We start from the raw sequence: 22,868 nt of genomic DNA on the forward strand, positions 1-22,868 counted from the left end.
AGCTCTCTTTTAGGGTGGGTAGTGCTGGGCCTGGCCTGCATTCAGGGGTTTTGAGTATGTGTGACCGTTATGATGTCTAAGAGATGTTTTACTGGCATTAGGACGCCAGGGACGGAGGCCACCATGGTCTTTCTATTTTCCTATTGCCAACGTCATGCCAAGCTTATAAGTCACTCATTAAGTATTTGTTAGATAAATCGTGAAACCTACCTATTCTTTTATTTCAAAATTGAATTCTTCTCCACTGGATTAGAGCCAATCATAGATGAATTTTGGGTTAAAACATTTTAAACCCACCTATTTCTATTTTATTGGCTTAGATTTTTTCTATAAATAGTTCAGTTTTTCTTACATCGGTCTCCACCAATGGCCTACATATTGGCAATGAAAATCTTTTTATTCTTATTAAATTTTAATATTTATCTCAACATTACATTAAATGACATACTTCACAAATTGTCATTTAAGATATTTTGTTGAATTCTGATCTTTCATAAGAATTATTTTCATGGCAGTTTCTAGGCCTTAATTAACTGTTTTGACATGATGCGTACAATAATCTTAATGGTACATTGTCGTGGAAATGAAGTCTGTTGGTAAGAAAGACCCTTGTTGATCATTATCCTTAGAGTACCGTTTTTATGAAATATGTTCGGTTACATCGCGTGCTGTTTGGACTTTCAAATTATGAGGTATATTCATGGCAATAACACGTCAGTATGAAACCCTCTCCCTTGTTTCTTTTGGCGTCTAACAGCATCTGAGTCAGGATCTAGAAGACTCGTCATGCTCTTCAACGCAAGGGAAATTGAACCGAGAGCAGTTTTACAAGTTTATCATTTTCCCCGGCAAGTGGATTAAAGTATGGTATGACCGGCTCACCTTGCTGGCGTTACTCGATCGGTAAGCCCCCCCAGGAGACCGGCGGTGGGGGGGCAGCGTCCGCGTGCGCACTTGTCCGAGGAAGCCTGCCGCGCTGAGGCTCACGGGAGCATTTTCACGTTGTGCACCTCTGTGTGCAAAGTCCAAGTCAAAGCAATAGGATGCCGATAGCTGTAGAAATGATAGTTCAGTAGTTGAAACGGAGCACTGAGAGTTGGGTAGGTGGTTTAGGTGTAAGGTTAGCTTTGGGGACAACATTGTGCATTGGTGTCCTGACAGCTGGCCGCGTTTTTGTAGCAGAACTTGAGGCTCCACGTGTAGCCCAGGGTCTGGCCTGACTGGGTGCAGAGGGAGAGGAGGGAAGAGGAAGTGAGTGATCTCTGCCTCTTCCCTTGGACCACTCCAACTGACCATCTTTCCTGTCCCCCTTTCCCTCATTCTCACCGTTGACCCTGTTCCTCACAATAAAATGGTGTGGGTCGGAGATGTGGTGCCTGGGTGCGGAGGGGTGGGAGGAGGGTCAGGTTGGTTAGGGCATGATGGAGAGGGGGCCGGGGGGGGGGGGGGGACGCCCCACTTCCATCAGCCGTCCTCGAGGTAGAAAGCACGGCATTATGCTCGTCAAGGGCTGTACAGTTCTGACTGGAGTGTCGGTTTGAAAATTCAAGCTGCAGTCCCGAACGCTGTCATCAGCCAACACGGAGTGTCAGAGTTAAGTGCCAGCCAGCGGGGGCAGTGGGCAGGCTGCTGGCCGGCCCCGCTGTAGTTGGTCCCCCAGTGACTACTTATTATAGTAATGTCTTAAATGGTGTGATCACATACTCAGAAACTATAGTCATGCAAAATTACAACAGTAAATTTCAGGACCCACAAGTCAAGGAATGGAGTTATAATGTCTTTTCTAACAGCACTATGTTACCCGAGGGGCACACACTTAAGATGAATGTTTCATATTTAACTAAAATAATTCAACAGAATACATTCTCTTAGGTGAGGCAGTTTTTTGAAATATATATATTTTGAAGTTAAAAAGGAATTATTGGGGGTGGGGGGGAGGGTGAGGGGATTGGAGGGCAGTCGGTGACCACAGGATGGCCACGGGGTTTGAAAATTAATCTGGGGAACGTAATTTGGTGGTTACCAGAGCGTAAGGGGGTTGGGGGGTGGGGGATGAGGGTGAGGGGGATCAAATGTATGGTGATGGAAGGGGAGCTGACTCTGGGTGGTGAACACACAGTGTGACTTATGGATGATGTGATACAGAATTGCACACCTGAAATCTATGTAATTATACTAACAATTGTCACCCCAATAAATTAAAAATAAATTAAAAAAAAAAAAAAGGAATTATTGAAATTGGACCAGACGGTGTTGATGGGTGGGGGGTAGGGTGGTGTGTGTGTGTGTGTGTGTGTGTGTGTGTGTGTGTGTGTGTGTTTGGGGGAGGGGCAGTCTGGCAACTCTACTTTCTTGTCAATTTTGCTGTGAATCTAAAGCTGCTCTGAAAAATAAAGTCTATTAATTTAAAAAGGAATGTTCAGGAGTGCCTACGTGCCCGGAATGAAGTAGCCGGTTGTCCCTTTCTAAAAATGACCATAACTTAATCAGAGAGACCAGTATGTACATGAGCAAAAGATGGTGAGGTAAACAGTGTTCTCAGCATCCCTGAGACTGACCCAAGCGTGCTCCTGACCTTGTGGTCCACACCATCCTGCTTACTCCACGCCAGCCCCTCCCGTAACTCCGCCACGCATCCTGTCCCCTCAGCTTCCACCTCCTAAGGTTTATTCCCTCTCAGCCTCTGTTCATCCTCCGTATCCCCTCGCACCCCCCCACATGTTCCCAAACCGTTGCTAGCACGTTGACCCGCCCACTGCCGCCCGTCCCGCAGCCCTGCCTGTCCTCCGGGCCTCCCGTCCTACTTAGGCTCCGTGACCAGCCTTCAGCCCCTCTGTGTCAGCATCCTAAACTCCCTCACTTGTCCCTCTGCACACGCAATGACAACGAGCCACCTCTGGATGAGCCCACCTCCGCCCCACACCTCTTACGCGGAGTGCCCCGGGAGAACACCAGCCAATGAGGTCACGACACACCTCATTCAGACCCTCTGCATTGTCAGCTCTTCAGCTGGAGCGCTCCAGGCACCTGAAACTAGGTGGCACATTCTGGCTACAGAGAGTAGACGTGGGAACGGCTTCCTGCTTCAGCCAGGTGTGACGCACCCACCCCCGTTTGAAGGAGACCGTGGAGCTCTGTCTGAAATGCATTTCACTCTTGTGGATGGAAGAGTTAAATGCCTTCTCCCCGTAAACCCCATTTAATGGCCAAGGAGACCCGATGAGATTATATTTCCTTCATTTCAATAACAGAAATCTGGGGTTAAAATGTAGATTTTGTTTATAAAACGCAGGAAGAAGGAAAGAAAGAAACTTCAAAGCCTTGTTCCCAACTATAATGGCTTGCCCGGGGGAACCATCTGCTGTCATTGTCAGTCTTTTTAGAGGCACGGAGGAATCTCTGTTTAAAAATAGACACTTTTATTTCTTTCATTTTTATCTGTTTACTTTGCACAGAACTGAAGACGTCAAGGAAAATGTGCTGGCGGTGTCAGTCGTCGTCCTGGTGTCCCTGCTCGGATTTCTGACCCTGAACCGGGGCTTCTGCACGGATATGTGGGTGCTCCTCTTCTGCCTGGTCATGGCCAGCTGCCAGTACTCCCTGCTCAAGGCAAGGCCGCCTCTCATTCTTACGGTCACTGTGTAGCCTTGAAATCATGAGATGATGACACGCACACTTCTGGTTTTGTTCTAGAGCGTCCAGCCTGACCCTGCCTCGCCAATACACGTAAGTTTCCAGTGAGACCGGCCACTTGTCTTCTTGTGGTGAAGAGAGGGGAATGGCCAAAATCTATTCAAAAGGCAAAAAAAAATATGTATATATACACAGAGGGTGCCAAAAAATATGCACACATTTTAAGAAAGGAAAACTTTATTAAAATTGTAATACTCCATATATACCGATAACAAAAGATGAATACAAGTCACGTTTGACTTCTGCAAGGACAAGAGGGGCTCCAGACACTTCTGATGACGGCGAACTACTGCTTGAGCAACGTTGACTAAAGTGTCCACTTGTATACATTTTTTCGGCATCCCCTGGCACCCCCGGGGTGTGTGTGTGTGTGTGTGTGTGTGTGTGTGTGTGTGTAGAGAGAGAGCGAGACATGCTACCAATAGAAATATTAGCGCATGGCGGCCAAGTTCAGGCTGGATCTGAGAGCGTGGCATGGAGGACAGTGGGGGGGATAGTCAGGGTGGGGCCAAAGAGTGTGTGGAGGGGCTTTTCTGTCCCACTGGACGCGTGTCAGAAAAGACGGCAGCCTGGTGGGGACGAGTGCAGATTCTGCAGTCAGACTGCCTGCGTTTGTTTCCTGGGTCCTCTGCTTGAGTGATGGACCTGACCAAGATGTATACCCTCGTGCCTCAGTTTCCTTGTGTATAAGGAAACAAAAAACGCCTACGGGGATTAAATAATCCATGTAGTGTACTTAAAACAATACCTGGCACATAGAAATTATTTAAGAAACGGTAGCTCTCATTATTGCTGTTACCAGTTATGTAAGAATACATCATCTTTCTTTGACAGAAAGCTGATCTCTTCCTGTCCACATTTTCAAGGGTATTGTTGCCTTTTATCCCCATAGCTTTGGACTTGTTTATAACTCTAGGCTCACTGGGCTCATCAGTGTGGCCTGTTGGTGCTCTGACATTCGACGGGCTCTGAAGCATGCCCAGTTCCCACTGACCCAGCTGCACCTCCCGCCGCAGGTGCTGTGGGACAGGGGCTGGCCCTGTGCCCACCGATACCCGGGCCACATGCCTCTGCACTGAGACTTCCCAGCTCTTTGAGAAACCTTCTTTCCATTGTTATGGTGAGCTTCTGCAGGCTCCCGAAAACTCCTTCCAGTGAAAGAAAGCTTGGTCTTCCCTCTATTGTGCTTTTCAAAAATTCATATCCAGGATTTAGGACTGCTTTTAAATCTCTGGTAGCTCATGTTTAGTTCATGGTAATTAAGACAAGCTTATAATTGGACGATCACATGGCACACGTTGCTATCTTGTTAAATTCCTCTGTTCCCCATAATTGGTTTACGTATAATACATCTTCTTTTATCCCAGACTCTGAGTGTCAAGATAAGTAGAAGCAGCATAATTAGGGTATTAAGATGTATTGTTGTGATTATAGGCAGAAATCTGGGTTAGGCGGTGGGAGTAGAGATGCACGGCTCTGAAAGGTTTTGTTCGAGCCCATCCTAGATGCCACACCACCGTCCTCCTGCTTCAGGGAGCAAACCCTCCTTTCTAGTGTCACTGTTTCCTGGCTGACAGCAGGGAGAAGTCTTACAGGCTATGAAACATTCCTTTTCTTTGTGTACTCTCAGGAGTAATGCAGAAAATGCCACTAAAGGCGGATGCTGAGTACAGCTGCATGATCCCTGTGGGTTTGGATGTCCATTAGCAGGACGCCTGTGTCATCACTCTACATTGGCGACACATATTGTCTCTATTGATCTAGTTTCTGGAGGACTCAATCAAGCTGCTATTCCTTTATCTGAGCAAGCATGTCACAGAGATAGTAAGAAATGACTGCTCTTGCTGTCAGGAGGCCATCGTCAGACATCTGATGGTGTTCATGGCAGTAATTAATTCACTCACACGGATTTCCGAGTGGAGTCGTCCCAGATTTGAGTGGGCATCTCTCTAACAGTTCTAGTGAGGAAAGAAGATGTGGTAGCTAGAAAATATTTCCTCTTGCAATCTGACGGAGCCGTGCAGCACTCAGAAGGCTGCTTTACCATCTCCAGTTTGCAAATGACACAGCCTCAGAAAGGAGGGTGGAGAGAGAACCAAGTCTGGGCAGAGGAGTGATTCTCAAGCCAGCCATTCTCTCCAGCCTCAGTGTCATTTGTCAGGGGCTGTCAGGTAAACAACAACGCTTCTCAGGACAACATTACTTTGTACATTGGCGGGGGAGGGGGGCCATTGTTTTAATCAAATCAGTCAGTTCTTGCTCTTAACAGTATTTGGCTGACTTTTCTTCTTTGTTTCCAAGAGCACAGAGGTGACAAATTGTGAGCATGTTGTTAAAACCAAAAGATTGCAAAATGAAACGATAAAATTTTGCATAACATTCTGTATATTTCAGATGTAGATGTAGAATTAATAATGACAGGCTAATGATCTGGTACCATTGACCCTGGGCCTGAAGGAAATGCGTCTGGTTGTAAAAGAAAACAGGTCTAGAGAGCTTGAAAAACTGAGGGTGGGTGGATTCTGGAAGGAGCCTGAGGATCACAGATGGGTAATTGAGTCACGGGCCCTGTGGACATGACCTGGCTTTCGCAGGGTCATACCAGGTCTGGCCAAAATAACCACTAATGAAAGCCCACCAAGCAAAATGCGGGAGGACGTCTGAGAGGCGGCCAAAGGCTGGGATGCCCTGCGCAGAGCCGGAGCCAGGGCCAGTGGGCAGCACCTCGGAAGCTGCATTTTCACCCCCCAGGTGGTGATGGTGGGGGCAAGCTCAGATCATGTGACAAACTGGGAACATGCAGGCCTTGGGATGTGAATCCAGCTGTGGACAAACTCTCGGGTGTTGGGCAGGTTTCTCCTCTGGATCTCAGCTCTTTCATCTGTAAAAGAGGAAATAAGAAAACAGGCTTGTAAGGAGGTTAAACACGATGATGCACGTGAAGTGCTCAGCACAGTCTGTCACCCAGGAAGCTCCTGAGAAATGCTAACAACTCACATGTGAGTAAAATATGGAGGGTAGCAGCCACCTCAATGGGACTTAGTAAATGCCCAGCCCGGGGTCCAGAGAATACTGAGTCCTCTGCAGATGTTTCCATCCCTTGCTCTTGCACTCTGCATACTTGTTTCCTCGCTCACAGTACAAACTCCAAAGAGCGAGGGCTCGAAATTATTACGTGTTCTAGTCAATGAACTGTGGCTGCTACACAGCGAAGACACTTGGTACCACGTCCAGTTATGTAGACACCACTGAGAATAATTTTTGTAAATAAGCTTTTAATTTGTTTGATTTTTACTTTAGATTTTTCTTTAGGTTTTATTTTAGATTTATTTTAGGTTTTAGAGTTACAGAGTAATTGGGACGGCAGTGCAGGGGGTTCTCACATACCCCAGGCCCAGTTCCACTGTTAAACTCGTGACTCACGTCAGCGTGCTCCATGTGTCACAACCAGTGAACCAATATTGATACATCATCATTAACTAAAGTCCGTATTTTACTCACATTTCCTTAGTGTGTCCTTTTTCTGTTTGAGGATCCCTCCCAGGACAACACAGTACCTTTAGTCGTTGTGTCTCCTTAGGCTTGTCTTGGCTGTGACAGTTTCTCAGACTTTTCTTGTTTGTGACGACCTGGACAGTTTTTAGGACTGTCGCTCAGGGATTGTGTAAACTGTCCCTCTGTCGTGACTTACCCAGTATTTATCTCATGATCAGACTGGGGTTATGGATTTGGGGGAGGAAGAGCCAAGGGTAGAGGGCCATTTTCATCACCTCATGTCGAGGCAGATACTGTAACTATCACTGTTGACGTTGACCTTGATCCCCTGGTTAAGGTCATGCTTATCAGAAGAATGATTTTGAATGACATCAAACAATTTCTCAGTCCACAGTACTAGAAATAAGGTGGGCAACTTAGTTTTAATGGATCTCAAAAGTTAAACAATACGTATTTAGTTGTGTATTTTACTTTGCTCAAAAAGTACTCTCTGCAGCATGGGCCATCCCATGCTTCAAATGTCTTCATTTTCTTATACTAGGTTTCTGCCATTAAATAGGGGCAGAACGTGGGTCACTCCCCTGCCCACGTCTCCCAGTGCCAGGGAGAGGATTGCTAGGGCCATGGGAATAAGCGGAGTGGGCCCCTGGACATCACCGAGGGGTACTTTCACGTCCCTCTCACTGTCCCGCCGTCAGACACCTGCATCTGCCCATTTGTCAAGGTTCACAGACCTGAAAGTCAGGAAGCTGGACCTAAAATAAATTGTTCTGTGGAGTTAAATGATAAACTAAGCTGAGAGACACTCCTATGCCTATGTCTTTTCAATTTTTCAAGTAGCTTATCAAATTTCTACCATATTGACTCTGAAGCGGTATCTTACTAGCCAAGAGTTCAGAATTATTTGACCCTTTCGTTGCTGCTTGCCTCCTGTACTGCGTTGTCTGACATGTTTTGGATCCCGTTGTGCACACCCAGTGTGAGGCACAGAAGGTGACTCTGCCTCAGGTTTCACTGGGGTTCAGCTGTCCACAGGGCAGAGGGTGCTCACCCCAGCTTTCTGCCTTTTGCTCCACATACAAGGGCAACTGAGGTGTGCGGTTAAAACTGTTCGGGATGACTCTAAATAGGTGAACTGCTGAAGCTAAAGTAAAAGAGAACTTAGCAGCAGCCACCAAGAGGTGATCCTTAAGTACACTAACCTATACCATCATAAGACGCTATAAAAACAGCAAACCCTGCTAGTGATGAGCCTTCAATGGTACAGTGTCAGAGGGGGGCTGACAGAGCATCGGGTTTTTGTCTGCATCCTCTAGAGTCCTTTTCAGAAGAGTCGACGCCCCAGAGCTATTACTGCCTCTGTCTTTGCTTTGCGTGAGTACCTCTCGCATTGTGTGTGTAAAGAATGGTGGTTGTGAACGAGGTCTAGTTAAGTCAGGTCGAGTCCTCGGGCCTGGAGGATCCAGTGCTAAATGCAGTCACCTCCCTGGAGGTTGCTGGGAGCCAGTGTGTAGCAGCAGGCGGCTAGCAACCAGGTCCAAGTCCTTGCTCGGCCACACTGTTCTCTGTCTGTGGGCAAATTCCTTAGTCCTCGTGCCTCAGTTTACCCCTGGGGAAATGAGAATAACGATGTGTAGTTCTTAGAGTGGACCAAGGATTAAGCATGTGAGTCCACTTAGAGTAGGCAGAACGCAGGAGAGGCTGGGTAAACGGGAACTGTTGTTTCCCCTCAGACCTCTGAATGTGGCTGGTCGGGCACATGTGCCAGCTGGGCAGGTGTGAAGCAGCTCTTTGAGGCCCCGTGCACGAGGGAGAGGGAACGCCCATTTGCACAAAGCTTGGAGTTGGCTCGTGCAGCCACCTGACGTGGCCCAGCTGTGGACAGCCCCGGTTCAGTCGCCTCCGAGGCCCAGTTGCCTAAGATTCTCTCAGACACCCATCTTCCTTATAATCAAAACCTTTGTTTGATTGTTTTTGTTTTCTTAATAAGTTTGAAGCATTTGACCATTCTACTCTTGATAAAAGGATAATGAGAATGGCTTAGCCACATGCCCCACCACTCTCTGTGGGGAGTTCTGGAAGTTTCCATACATTCTCTCACCTTCCCCTCTCTCTGCACTGAGAGAGTGTGGGCCATGAAATTGCCTGTGACCGTGGGGCTGAGGGGAACCCAGATGCACACATAGACCAGCTCTTGTGGAACAGCCTCTGAGGTGCCCCACAGGTGGGCTCAGTGGTGCTACCCCGTGTATTTAGGGCTAAAAAACAGATGGGAAATAGTTGGATAAGTTTTAAAAGATTGTGATCAGACTTCACCTGGAGGAGCGAGTGGAATTTTTCTATTAAAAAAAAAAAATCAGTCCTGGGGGATTTTGATGATTTATTCATATGTGAAAGAAGGAACTGGAAAGCAGGAAAATTTTATTAGGTGTTTTCATGAACCAAGGCAAATAAAGGTAACTTATATGCCACAAAAAAATGGTTTGGGGTCCTAAAATTTTAATGGGAAGTGGGGTGAAGCAAGAACCTGAGGGTGAGGGCAGGCTCTAAGGGAGCTTCAGGTTTTGTCTCATCAATTACAAATGCGAAGAAAGCATTCCCACACCCAGTAAATAAATCCAAGATGATATCTCAAACTCGTTCAAGGCCAAAGACTTTCAGTTCCTAGAAAATCTATTTTTAACCTTTTAAAAAAAGGAAGAATCAGGACAAGGGGGAGGTAACTATTAAATTATATTTATTAAATGCGTCAGTTTGAGGAAATGTCTGATATGCTTGTGTATTTGTATACTGAATAGTTCTCTGCACCAACCAATTTATTTTGCTATTGGCTTGATAAGAAATGCATTAAGCTTTAACTTGGGCTTCAGTTTCATTTTTTTTTTTCAATGCAGAGAAAGTATTCCCATACCCATTAATCTATGACCTAGTTGGATTCAAAAGGAAATTTCATAAGAGTACAAATACTCCTTCAAGACTGAGCCTGGACTCAGGGCCAAATATCGCCAGCCCCCATGGACAGCCTGTGTTCCTTCCTATTAAAAGATGGTCTCAGAATAGGACCATTTCTATTATAGAAGCAGTGGCAATTTAAATTGCATTTCTAAATATAACATGTTCAAGGCAGTGACTAAAAATTCACATCTGAAACCAACCATATCACTTTCATCTTTCTATACTCAAAATACTTCATGGATTGCAAAGAATATTCTCCCCCTAACTCGTTTTCGTTGTTATTTTGAACTTTATGAATTATGCATTGATTTGGAAGATGTAAATTCTTCATTGGCTTTGCCCTGGAAAGTTGATGTTATATCTTTTTCTTAATCTTTCTATCCATTCACGGAGGAGAATAAAAAATGTTTCTACTTCTCCTCATAACAATATTTTGAGGGCTAAAATGAGATCTGTTAAGTTTTTGGTCCTCCTAAGAGGAAAGTGTACATAAATAGCAAGATTTTTTTTTTAATTGTGTCATTTCGTTGTGCTACCCTAGGACATTTTATGAAATTTCTGCAGGTAGAACTTTTGACCTGTATTGTCTTGCTTTCTAACACATAAAAAGATTGAAACCCACAACCTACAATTCTATTTTTTTATTAATAGTGGAGCGCACATTAGACCACGTATTGCAAATAATAGTTTACATTAGTTTTGTATGTGAAATGAACAGTTCAAAATGGAAGTTTCGCTGTTGGGAAAGCATTGAATTAGGTCTAGATTGTACCCAACGATGGTAATTAAATTTTCAGGTAAATCTTGCTGAGTCTGAGGGGCATAGCATTCTATTTGATATTCTCATTCTTATTTGACAGAATAAGCATCATTTTTTATTTTTGCAGTGTTTCCTATGTATGAACTATGGAAGGGGAGGAGAGAGAATATGTTTTAGGGTATGAATTGTATGATATGGTATAAATGATTGACTATGAGGATTTTGTCATTTTAGCAAAATAAAGGTACCATTCAAAAACTGTGTTTGTTTTCTAGGGACACAACCAAATCATAACATACAGCAGACCAATCTATTTTTGTGTGCTGTGTGGCCTTATTTTGCTTCTTGATGCAGGGGCCAAGGCCAGCTACCCCCCCACTTACAGTGTGTATGGCCTGAAGCTCTTCTCTCCAGGGTCGCTCCAATCAGCTAGGGACCTCTTAATAGGTGAGTTCATGTTGGGGTTGTGGGGAGACTGCAGAGGAGGGAGGGTGTGTCTTCCCTTCATCTTCTGAACCCCTGATTGGAGACACTTCTTCACTTGATTATTGGATGAAGGGATGAGCATCCCCTCTTGGCTGGCCCACCGATAGAAGGCTCTCTGGGTGCCAGAGCATCCAGTATGGAATTATGCTAAAGGGTTTTGACATTATGACCAAGAAGTTGCAGCCTCGTGATACTTGAAGACTGGCCACTGTGCTGCCTGGTGCGGGGTGCCGGTGGGCTCCCCGGGGTGCGGGTGGTTTTGCCATCAGGGTGGCAGCCACAGTGCCATCTGCATGGCACCGACGCTCAGGTGACACTTGAGTGGGCGTGATTCTCAGTCCAGATAGAGTCCTGGACGGGCGGGTCACCCAGGCTTTCGCTGGTATCCTTTGCTCACCTTCAAGTCTAGGCAGGGTTGGATATAAAACGATCCATTTACACAAGTTACCTGCATATTATAATGGTTTAGAGCCCTGAACTGGAGCCAGATGGCTGGCTGTCTGAATTCCAGCCCTGCCACTTTACTAGTTGTTTGACCTTGAGCAAAATTCAACTGTAATGTAGGGACTAAAATAGTATCCACCTCAGAGGTTGTTATGAGTTTAGTGTATTGATACACATAGCACAGTGGCTGGCACCAGCTGTTAGCTGTCATTGTTGCTATTATGCAAAGAGACTCCCCCCGTATTGGCCCACAGCTCTGAGAATCCTTGTGATGACATCCAGAGGTTTGACACCCCCTCGCTCGGATCACATTGACCAACTGAGTGGCTGCCAGAGAGACCACCCCTGGATCTGTTGCTTGCCAGCTGGAAATCTTGCTCAGAGGAGACTGTCAGTCGTAGGTCCCACGTTAACCTTTCTCTGACTCCCGTGATAGCACGCTGAGTCTAGTGGGACCGGGAGGGCCCCGAATATGGCGGAAGTTTCCTTTGAGCTCCTTATAGGTGAAAACTGTAGCAGCTGTTCCCCTGACTCTCCTTCCCTGACACCAGCTTCCATTCCTCTTCCGGCTCTATTGGCAACAAACTGTTCACTTCCCTTCACCCAACCCAGCCACGTCCACCCTTGTCTGCACTTTCAATACCTAACTTCCTGCTCCAGCCGGGGAGGAAAAGAGCAGCTTCTTAATACCAAAGGGTTAGGCAGCCAGTTTCAGATACTCTCTGAGCTCAAATAGGAGACAGAAACATGTTGGAAAAAACCACAGCTGATCCCATGATTACACTCCCAGGTGGTGCCCTCTTGCTCGAGGGTATTTGCTTCCATCCTGCCAGATACTTTTCACGTTACTTTTTCATATTACTTGAAATGTCAGTTGGAGAACACATGCACCAACAAAGACTTTCAGTCACTTCGACCTTCTCATAAATGAGCTCACCCATCTTCCTCCTAAGACCAGCTGCAATGAAGAAGTCAGAGTTTGCATAGGCAGAGACACCCGGTCACGATTGCCCACACGTTGGAGGCCCATCCTTTCCTGTTGTCGTCTTTGCAAACAGCAGTGCTGGAGGGCACAGGAGGACCTGGGGATTGGAGGTAGAGAGGCATCAAAGGATTTGGAAGATGCCCAAGAGACATTGGCCTGTATCAGATTGCAGTGCACCCTCGGGCCTGTGCCCGTGGCCACCTTCCCAGGATCTCGAGCGTGGAGTAGTGTGTGTAGCGTCCTAACTCTCACAGGTCACGAGGCTTTGCGGCCCGACCTGGAGCCCTAACTGCCATGGCTCCTCCATCTGGTCCTCGCCCCTTGTGTTCCTGTTATGTGGGGTCCCCCACCTCCCGCTTCTGCTAGTTAATAATGGCTCGTGTCCCCTAACTTTGGTCCCATCGTCTACTCTCTCACAACCATACTTTTCATAGCACTTAGCCTATTTGAAGCAGTCGGCTTCATTTGTAAAATGTGAGTAATATCTGTCTCCCTCACCGGCTTATGCGCTGGTAAAGGCAAGGCAGAGTCCCTGCTTTGTCACCACGAGTCCCCAGCACCCAGCATAGTGCCTGATATATACAGGCACTAAAGAAGCGTTTGTTGCGTGGATGAACTAAGGAACACAAGTATGCTTTACGTACTAAAGAAATTCATGTACAGGTGAACTTTTGGAATACTTCCCCTTCATAAAAATCAGGGAAAGCTTGTCGTCGTTTTGGACTCTTCACCTCGGTCCTTACATGAAGTGGAGGCTGAATAAGCATCTTTCACAGCTGATTTGTGTAAAGAGACTCAAAGGAAGAAGAGCATGACATATGTCCCACTTAGAAATTGCCCTGTGCGTGGATGTCCCCCCATTCCCATTTTTCTTTAATTTGCCGCTATGAGAAGGCCAGTGCTGCTGAACAAACGTAGGTGTCTTGGCCTCGCAACCTGGCCATGGCATCCGAGTGTGAAATGTCATTAAGGCTCAAAAAGTGAGACCTTAATGTACTTGGTAAAGACTTAAGACCTTACTCTTGGCAGTAGTCCTTGTTCTAGAATAAGCTACTGGCTCTGCACATTCTCATTTTATTTTTCTTCAAACCAATTCCACTAGCAAGAGGAGATGGGGCAGGGAGGGAACGTGGCATTCCTTATCTTTTTCACTGGAACTCCTTTTCTCTCATTAAAGAGTCTCAATACATATTTTTGTCTGCTTGTCAACAGTGATGAGTAAAGATAGTGATAAATAATCCAGCAAATTGGCTGAATGACTCCTGGGGTAAAGAAAAATGGGAAAATAGAGCAGTCGCAATCCCTGTGGAATGAATGTATTAAACACACTAATTTGCACTGAGTAGGAAAACATTGTGGAACAGATTTGGAACCACTGGGAAAAAGAGGAAGGCAGTAGAGGCATCACCCATTTTTCTGGCTTTATGAGGAAAAGCCAAGGCAGTTCACAGGCATTTATTCTTCGTGGAACCTCTTCGCCTCCTGTCCCGTCAGCTGCCAAGGATGCTGTGTGGTAGTTGGCGGCCGTGGTTAGGCTCAGAGACCACCAAGGAGAGAAGACACAAATTCGGAGGAAACAGAAAAGGTTACTGGGAAGAAAGAGTGGATTCGTTTCCTACAGCTGCTGTCACAAAGTGCCCCCCACAGGTGACAAACAGGTGTGTGGTCTCAGTTCTGGAGGCCAGAAGTCTGAAATCTCTGGAGGTGAAGGACGAGGGGAAGATCCGGGCTTGTAGGTGCCACGTCTCCCTGTCTCTTCACATCGTCTCCCCTCTGCGTGGTCAGTCTCTGGTCCAACTTCCCCTTTTCGTGGGCACGTGAGCCGTGTACGACTGAGGCCCACCCTAATGACCTCATCGTAACCTCATCAGCTATCTGCAAGGACCTCATTTCCACCGGTCACATTTACAAGACACGGGCTAGGCTTTCAACACACGTTGGACGGATGCAATTCAACCCATTGGACAAGGAACGAGAACCGAGTGCGTGAGATACTGTGTACCATCTTGTGGCCGAACGTACCACCGTGCCTGTCACACTGCACGTGGCGGGCATGGTCTTCCTCTGGCTGTCACTGGGGAACGTGCAGTGTTTCCTAGTGTTGTGTCTTCTTGGTGATCTTGCTGTTACCCACTGCCACTCCTGGTTTCTGCTCAACCTGTCAGAAGGAGGCTGGGAAGGGGGTCAGGGACATCCAGCGTCTGCTGCTTTCAGGCAGAGCTGAGCCGGCCGCACTCAGCCTCCCAGGGCAGAGGGTCTGAACGCAGGCCCAGGGTAGATGAGTCGGAAGCTGGACAGGTGGGAGAGATGGAGAAGCTCCTCGTCATGTGTAATGCAAAAAAAGAGCGTCAGATGGTAGAACAACAGGAGGGGGAGGAAAGTGCAGTGACAGGAGGCAGTGGACTTAGGGCAGAAAGAGGCACAAGAAGAAAGCCCGTCAGTGACAGGGACTAGGTGCCTTTATAGGCTGGAGTGTGAATTAAGGAGATAGAAACACTGAGGGTAATATTCTTGCATCGTTTCTTCTCTTTTTACTATCCCTTGTATATATTCAGACTATCACTCTGTGCACTTCTTTTTCATTATAAGGAAAAATTCTTTCCAGGAGTGAAGGGAAAGGTCTTCTTAGGCAGCTCTCATCTCCTGTGCTCAGTCAGGGACTGCTGACCTCTGGGCCAGGACTTTCATTACTTTCCAGTTGGGCAAATGCTTGTGAGTGAGACTGGCTTTGTAATTATCCCATGGATGAGAAAGCCAAGGGGTCTTAGTACCGTATTTCAAGTGGAGGTAGTAAAGCTAGAGTGTGCCCTGAGGCACGTAGCCACTCGGGCTACCCTGGATCTGGAGAGGGGACAAAGGAAGGGGGGTGCCCACCTTAGAGAAGAAATGCGTGGGTGCCAGAGATACACGTGGGGGCTTCAGATCATTAAAAGGCTGCCAGGTGGAAGGGGGAGGGGTTTTGTTCTCTGCTATTGTGCACGAGCCCCAGCAGATGGGAGGTGGATTACAGCTCACTGCAAGCGAGACCTGTAGCGTGGTCTGTTCAGAGCTGCACAGTCGTAGCGTGGGTACCTAGTGAGGCAAGGACGTCCCGGACACAGGAGGAGCTCGGGTGAGCTGAGATAGCCGTCACTGTTGAAAGGTTCAGTGCACTGGTGGGTTCTGTAGTAAATGGTCTCCATGGTCTTTTCAGATCCGAGTTTTATGTTCTCTTTTAGTCCTTAAGACCTTAACCCCCGACCTACAATAATGGAACTTCAGTACTATAATCCTGGAAGATAAGTGGAGATTTTTTAAACCATTCCTGGAGTCTGCACGCTGTCCTGTGCACACTGAGACCTCACGATTCTCTGGTTCGTGTGAAGACGTGGCTCTTGAGCCCCGTAGTTGACACCAGGACGTTAGTCACCCACAGCAATGGCCCGTTGGAGACACACAGTGTCCATTCACTCAACTGCACAGCTTTGGGTTTATTTCCGTGTTGTTCTAATTCTGCATGCTTTCACTCCAAAACTACAAATATAGTAATGAATATTATTATTCACATTCAACAAAAGAAATCAGCATGTTACAATATTTTTACTTATGAATCTTTCTTGAAAAGAAATGGAACTCTTCCAGAAGTTGCTGCATTTATGGTAATTATTAGGGAAAATGAGAAGCATGGGAAGAAGTGGGGAAGTTATAGACCCTCTCAGCAGAATGCTAACAAAACAAAAATAGCGAAACTTTGTTCACAGGGAAAATTGCCTATGACCACAGGGTCCTTATTTTTTACTTTTGGATAAAAATAATTTCAGCAATTTCAAGTGTAATTTTCCAATCGTCCCACTAATGCAACAAGCTTTTGGCTGCTGTGTCATCACGTGAACTGCTACCTGACAGATAGGATCCCTGGGCTCCATCTTCCCCTCATTCCACCTGCCAGCTTTGATGTTAAAGACTAGAGCCTTCCTCTTCTAACATGTCCTGGAGACCTAGGTCCTGGGGCTCTGGTGGCTGTTCCTCTGCTGTTTCACTCGGTTCCAGTTCCACACGAGCAGCCAGAACACCCTCAGCTGGGCCTTCCTGGTGTCTGGCACTGTTTTATTTTCCTCACGCCATCACCGTTGTGCTCCAGTTCTCCTCCCTTCACTAGTTTTGGTTTCATAGCTCAATGTATTTCTTACGGAGAACACTCTGCCCATGTTTTGCCGAACACTTTCCAGTCCTTGGCCGCCTTTAATATGAGTTCATGCCCGTACTTTTCCCTATAGTTCTTCATTCTTGGTGTAGTTTTTGTCACATGCACAGCACTTAAGAAGGTGAACATATGAAGTCTCACGGCCCTTTTCCTGTGCCCCTCTCCTGGCCATGAAGACTATAGCGTAGCATGCAGTCTTCCTGGCTGGGTTTTGAGTCCCAAAGTTAAGAAGAGCTAGTCAGTTATCTTGAAATGATATGGACTAAAATTTTGATGCTCATAACTATATGTTGCACAATTGAATTTCTATTTCTTACATCTTTCCTTTCAGATCTCTGAGTTCCTTCCACAAAAATTGGAAGAAAAAATAAGTTTGTGTCTTATACAGTTCTGTCAGCAGATCAGTATTTGTATCTTATTGCCTACTTTGAGAAATACATTATTCACAGACACTCAATGTTTTTACAACATACAGTCGTGCACCCCTGAAGGAAGGGGCTGTGTTCTGGGAAGTGCGTCGTCAGGCGATTTCATCACCGTATGAAGCTCATAGGTCGTCTTGCACACACTCATCTGGATGGCACAGCCTCCTGCACACGTGGCCTATATGGTATATCACCATCGTATAGGCAGTTTGTCATTGACCAAAATGTCATGACGCGGAGCATGACTGTAGTTAAAATCTTGCCACATTCATTGTAATGTTTTCAGTTGAACTCACCACGTGTATCAAAGGATGATGCATAGGCCCATTTATTAGAGCCACGTCCATTACCTGACATTTTATTTTCACAAAGTTGGAACAGTTCCTTGGTACGGTTGTAGAGGGGTTTGTCCCATAATTACTTTTAACCCACTATTAGCCAGGGAATGAGACATACAAAGCGCTTATTCCTGCAATTTCACTTTGGAAAGTTTGCATTTCTGATTTTTCATCAATAACTAGAAGAGCCTCCACTACCCTCCCTACTCGCACTGTTCCCTGTGGTTTATGTTTAGTGTTAGGACACAGTTCCAGTGTTGAGACATGTTAGATTTCCAACCAAATTTCCTTAGTTTTATTAAGGATTACCAGTATCAAATCACTGATATTCTACCCAATAAACAGAAATGAAGACAGATGTATTACAACACTACCCATGCGAGTTTCTGTGGTTCTGTGATACCCAACTTACACGGAACTGAGAAAGGGAATGATAGAGAAGTTTCTATGAAATGCAGCTCTGCTTCATTTTATTTCCTCTAACAAGTGAGTTCTGAGAAGCACAGAATTACAGCACATGGATTTTTATCCAATTGCATTGTCATGGTTTGGGGAAGTGGCAGGGCCCCCTTCATCTCCCAGGTGAACGGGTCCCCCTGAGAAGCAGGCCCTTCAGCGTCCCACCATCATGTGTGGGGTTCCTTCCTTAATCACCACTGTCCCTCGATCCTCTGTGGGAGTCTGGAGTCCTGACTGAACCCTCAATCTCCAATCGACGTTTAGAACGGAACAGACTCTCAGCAAGTCACGTGCTCAAGGGCACAGACACACGACGCGAGGAGCCCCTGGGCTCCCGGTGTTGCAGCCCCCTCCCGTGCAGGAAGAGCCCTTCCCTGCTGTCCCTGGGTTTTGCATGTTCCCCTCGGTTTCCTACTCCGCTTTCTCCCACCCTCATCTCCCTCAAGTCCAAGTTGGCTCTTGAGAGCGAGCTGAAGAGCAGTCTGCTCTCTCACTCGCCGTCATGGCGGTCTCTGTCGAGTCCTGGACCTGTCTGTGTCCTTTCCTTGGGCGTCTGCATCAGGAGCAGCTCCCCGTCACTTCCACAGGCACATTTTCAGCTCCGCCTCCAGGCTGTCCTCCCCAGTGGGCGAGAGGAGTCCTCTAGGCCTGCTGGGTGGGGTGAGGTGGGCTGCGGTGGGCTGTGGGGGAGGCAGGGCTGAGGGGGACCTCGGCACAGCTCCGCACACTTACTGTCAATTCTGTCTGTTCACTTGCAGCATTTTTATATTGCTCCCCAGCCATTTCCCTCCTTGGGCTCTTCCCACAGATTAATACTTTCTGCATTTATCTCTTGGAACAAATCGACATGCTGCTGTTTGGAGGTTCTGGTAAGTCTTTTACGTTCTACTCTTTCTGTAAAGGGGTCTGAGATTCAGATAAAGGCTGAATAGCCTCGGGCTGGAGTGAGAGTCTGGGCAGTTAGGTTCTCTTTGTTCTGAGCATGTAAAGTTCTTCAGTTTGGGTCAGTCAAGTGGATGGTGGGCCCATCTGCACACTTTCGGCCAAATTGAAAGGGGCCCATCTCGCTAGGCAAAGAAACATGGAAGAGTAGAATCTCTGAGCTTTGGAATAGCTTTGGGCCCTTCTAACCATTCCCTGGAAAAACCATGTGTCAATATGTGTGAATGAGTGTGTGGTTGTATGTGTGTGTGCATGTGGCTTTGAACACGTACGTGAGTTTGGGGCTGTGGATGTGAGCGTGTGAATGTGACACCCGCGTATGCGTTGTGTGTGGACCTGTATAGACAGGTGGCCTGTGTCTCTTCCTCGTCACAGTGATTCTCTTTTGGCCTAGTTTTGGCCGAGTGCTTGAGATTCAGACCGTGGTGGATGACAGCTCACCTGACGTTCACCTGCAGACCACACAGACTGCTTACCTTTAAAGCTTACACGTCTCTAAACGGAAATAAACACGCTGCTCTCATACGGCTGCTGTGAGGCTTCAGTGAAATCATGCGCTAGAATATAGGTGGCGATCAGTTACTGTTTCCACTGTTACACGCACGCACAGAGGAGCACTTCTTCTGTCTGTCTTTCTAGCCTTGCCTCTGTCCTTATCACTCTCCCTGTCTCTGTCTCTGCCTGTATGTCTGTCAGTATCTCTATCTCTATCTCTCTCCCTATCCCTGTCTCTGTCTCTTTATCTGTCTTTGTCTCTGTCTCTCCTCTTCCTTCTGTTGAAATCACTGTCCATGATCGTTACCTTGGCGGGCAGCTTTGAACCGTAAGTAAGGAGGTTTCCCACCTCCACACTGACACATTCACACGGTCTCCTGAGAATGTCCAGGTTCTTTCTCAATGCCTTGCTCCTGAATTTTGAGTCAAATGGTCAGTTTCTTTCTTATACTAACGGCCACCAGCGCCTTTTGACTGATCCCATAGATTTATTCTCTGCCCTTTGGCAGGCATTTTGTGTTTGCAAGCTGCAGCCTTCTCTTCACATTTATTGGTTGTGAGGCTTGCTGGCCTAGACAGGAACTGTTGATGTTTGTGTTGCAGCCGTTTCTGGAATGATGTCGGCTGTTTACAGCGTGGTCCGCAGCGCCGCAGCTGCCACCGTGCTCCACGTGCTCTGCTTCAACGCTGTGAAGGTAGGTGTGGGGACCGGGCCTCGGCCTTCTTGGCATCCAGTAAATCAGATGATGATCCAAGGAAACGAACGTCTTCTCCAGCTATGGGAGCAAGGCGGTCTGAGCGCATCGGGGCTGGCAGGGCCTGCTGGGGGAGGACGCAGTGCTGTGAGGGGGTGTCAAGATACCTGAGGTCCCTGGAGCACGAAGCCCACCTGGTCTGGCCCTCCCCCACCCCCCACAGGTGTCTCTGGCCCCCTCAGTTAATGACACTGGGAGGGGCTTCAGCTTAACATGACCAACAGGACCGTTTGTTTACCTTCACTTCCTTTTGAAATACCACGCAAAAGACCATAAGGGGATAAAATTGCACAAAGGTACAGGAACGGACAGAGAACAGGAGAGGATATGACCGCAATAAAACTCTAGAATCTCGAAAACAGATGGATGGTAGACTTATCCAGATGGAAAAAGCTGAAACCTGGCAGCAAGGGAAGGCTGAGATGATGAGAAACATGATAAGCATTAACTTTAGGGAAAGAAGGTGTTGTGTCATAAAAGAAATGTTACGATTTTGCCTGCATGGCTCATCTGGGAAGCATATTTTATATTTATAATCTAAATAATAGTGATATCGATAATGGAAGAATGGGGGAGGTAAAGAGTGTGTGTGTGTGTGTGTGTGTGTGTGTGTGTGTGTGAGAGAGAGAGAGAGAGATGGGGAGGTCTTAGTCCTGTCTTTCATATTAGAAAGTCAGCAAATAATATCTGAAATTCAAAAATCTCAAGAAATAAAACATGCGTGTTATCTGAAAAAATGGAGGAAAATAGGTGAAGAAGAAATAGCTGAAAGGCACTGCCTTCAGGAAGCAGGAATTGGAGTGGAGGGGTGGTGTGGGCGGGGCCTACTGCTGTCCCCCTTCAGTGTGGCAGCGCTACATACCTGGTGCCTGGGTAGTTGGAGAACAAGCACAGGCTCGTGACGTCCTCAGGTGTGTCTTCAGTCAGTCAAAAAATTAGTTAATACTATACAGATTTCTTGATTTTTATGAACACCTTGCATTTACTGTTTTAAACCACAGGTTATTTTTTGATAAAATAAAAATTAAATGTAAAAGAGGAAATAAAAGTAATATATGTTCCAAAGGATTTTTAATATCTATCATAGGCTGTTTCTTAACTAACTTTTAAAAAATATTAGCTCACAATTTGATTAAACTCTCAATGTCAGTGGCAGAAAGAGAATTGTTTATGCCCTTTGTGGAAGAGCTATTCAACATTCTTACTTCACACACCTCACGTCACTGCTGAATTATCTGTGGTAATCGCTGGCGTAACCCCTTCCACCACATGCTGTTCCTTTTGTGGAGATACTTTCTTTCAGATTTCTTTCTGAGGTGCAGGAAGTTTCCTTTTTCGAATGCACAAAGGTAATTTATGTGCTGCAATGGCTCTGTTACCACATTTATTCCATCATGTACAACTAGTATGAAGTCACTTGTCGTATATGGCATTCTTTCTTTTGAAATCCATTCCTTTCTTCTGTCACCAGACCCCACGTATTTCATTCAGGAAGCATACTTGGATAGGTATTTTCTGAGTCCTTGCAGTTCTGAAGACCTCTTTCTATTTATTGCTTTTTGGTCAAATGACTGTGTATAAAATTTTTGGGTCACAAGTTTTCACTTGCAGAACCCTTCATATATCACTCCGTTGTGTACCAGTGTTTGTTTGTTTTTTATATATTTATTGTTTGTTTATTTTTTTCAAGTCTGGTTTATTGAGATGTAATTGATATATTGCAAAGTTCACCTTTTTGACGTACAGAGTTTGGTAAGTGTTCGTAAGTGTATGTAGTCATGCAGCCAATACCATTGTCAAGTTATGGAACATTTCCACCAACCCAGAGGCCCCTTGTGTCCTTTGTGGTCAGGCTCTTCTTACCCCAGCCTTTGGCCACCACTGATCTGATTTCTGTGCTTATCATTTTTAAAAATCAACTTTATACAGTAACATTCACTAGTGGAATAGACACATAGATGAGTGTTGACGAATGTGCATGGTGACATAAGCGCCATCATGGTCATGATGGAGAACAGTTCTGCCCAGTTTCTCTTCCGAATTCTGGCGTCTCCCCATACCCAGGTTCTTACAGCATGGTCACACACAGGTTTTCCCAGAAGTTTTAAAGGCATAGCTCTTACATTTAGATCTGTGATCCATTTTGACTTGATTTTTGTGTATGATATGAGGTAAAGACCAAGATTCACCAGCATAACTGTTGGAAAGATTTGCTTTTTTTTCCCCATTGAATTCCCCATTTTGAAACTATCAAAGTTCAATTACTGTCTTCCGGCTTCTGGTCCAATATATAAGGAGTTGGGAAGTCGTTACTCCCTCCTAATAATAAATAGCTAAACAAACTAGAAAATCACCAGCTTTTCACAGATCCATCAGAGAAGCGAGGGAGTGGCACAAATGGCCACCTCCAAAATTAGACAGGTGGACAGAGAACTATGACTTACTGGGGCAGG

The 22,868-nt window shown here is 46.2% G+C and overlaps 1 protein-coding gene across 1 annotated transcript in view; it reads left to right on the plus strand.

Moving 5' to 3' along the window:
• PCNX2 (pecanex 2) overlaps positions 1–22,868 on the plus strand; it is a 219,624-nt gene that overhangs the window by 47,336 nt on the left and 149,420 nt on the right. Inside the window, exons 10-15 of the mRNA XM_033099629.1 lie at positions 758–903; positions 3,456–3,609; positions 3,694–3,726; positions 11,179–11,350; positions 18,982–19,092; positions 20,264–20,355. Coding sequence (XP_032955520.1) covers positions 758–903; positions 3,456–3,609; positions 3,694–3,726; positions 11,179–11,350; positions 18,982–19,092; positions 20,264–20,355 — 708 coding nt within the window. The remainder of the gene's footprint in view (positions 1–757; positions 904–3,455; positions 3,610–3,693; positions 3,727–11,178; positions 11,351–18,981; positions 19,093–20,263; positions 20,356–22,868) is intronic.

Source organism: Rhinolophus ferrumequinum, chromosome 27 (assembly GCF_004115265.2).
Source record: "Rhinolophus ferrumequinum isolate MPI-CBG mRhiFer1 chromosome 27, mRhiFer1_v1.p, whole genome shotgun sequence".
NCBI classification, from domain to species: domain Eukaryota; kingdom Metazoa; phylum Chordata; class Mammalia; order Chiroptera; family Rhinolophidae; genus Rhinolophus; species Rhinolophus ferrumequinum.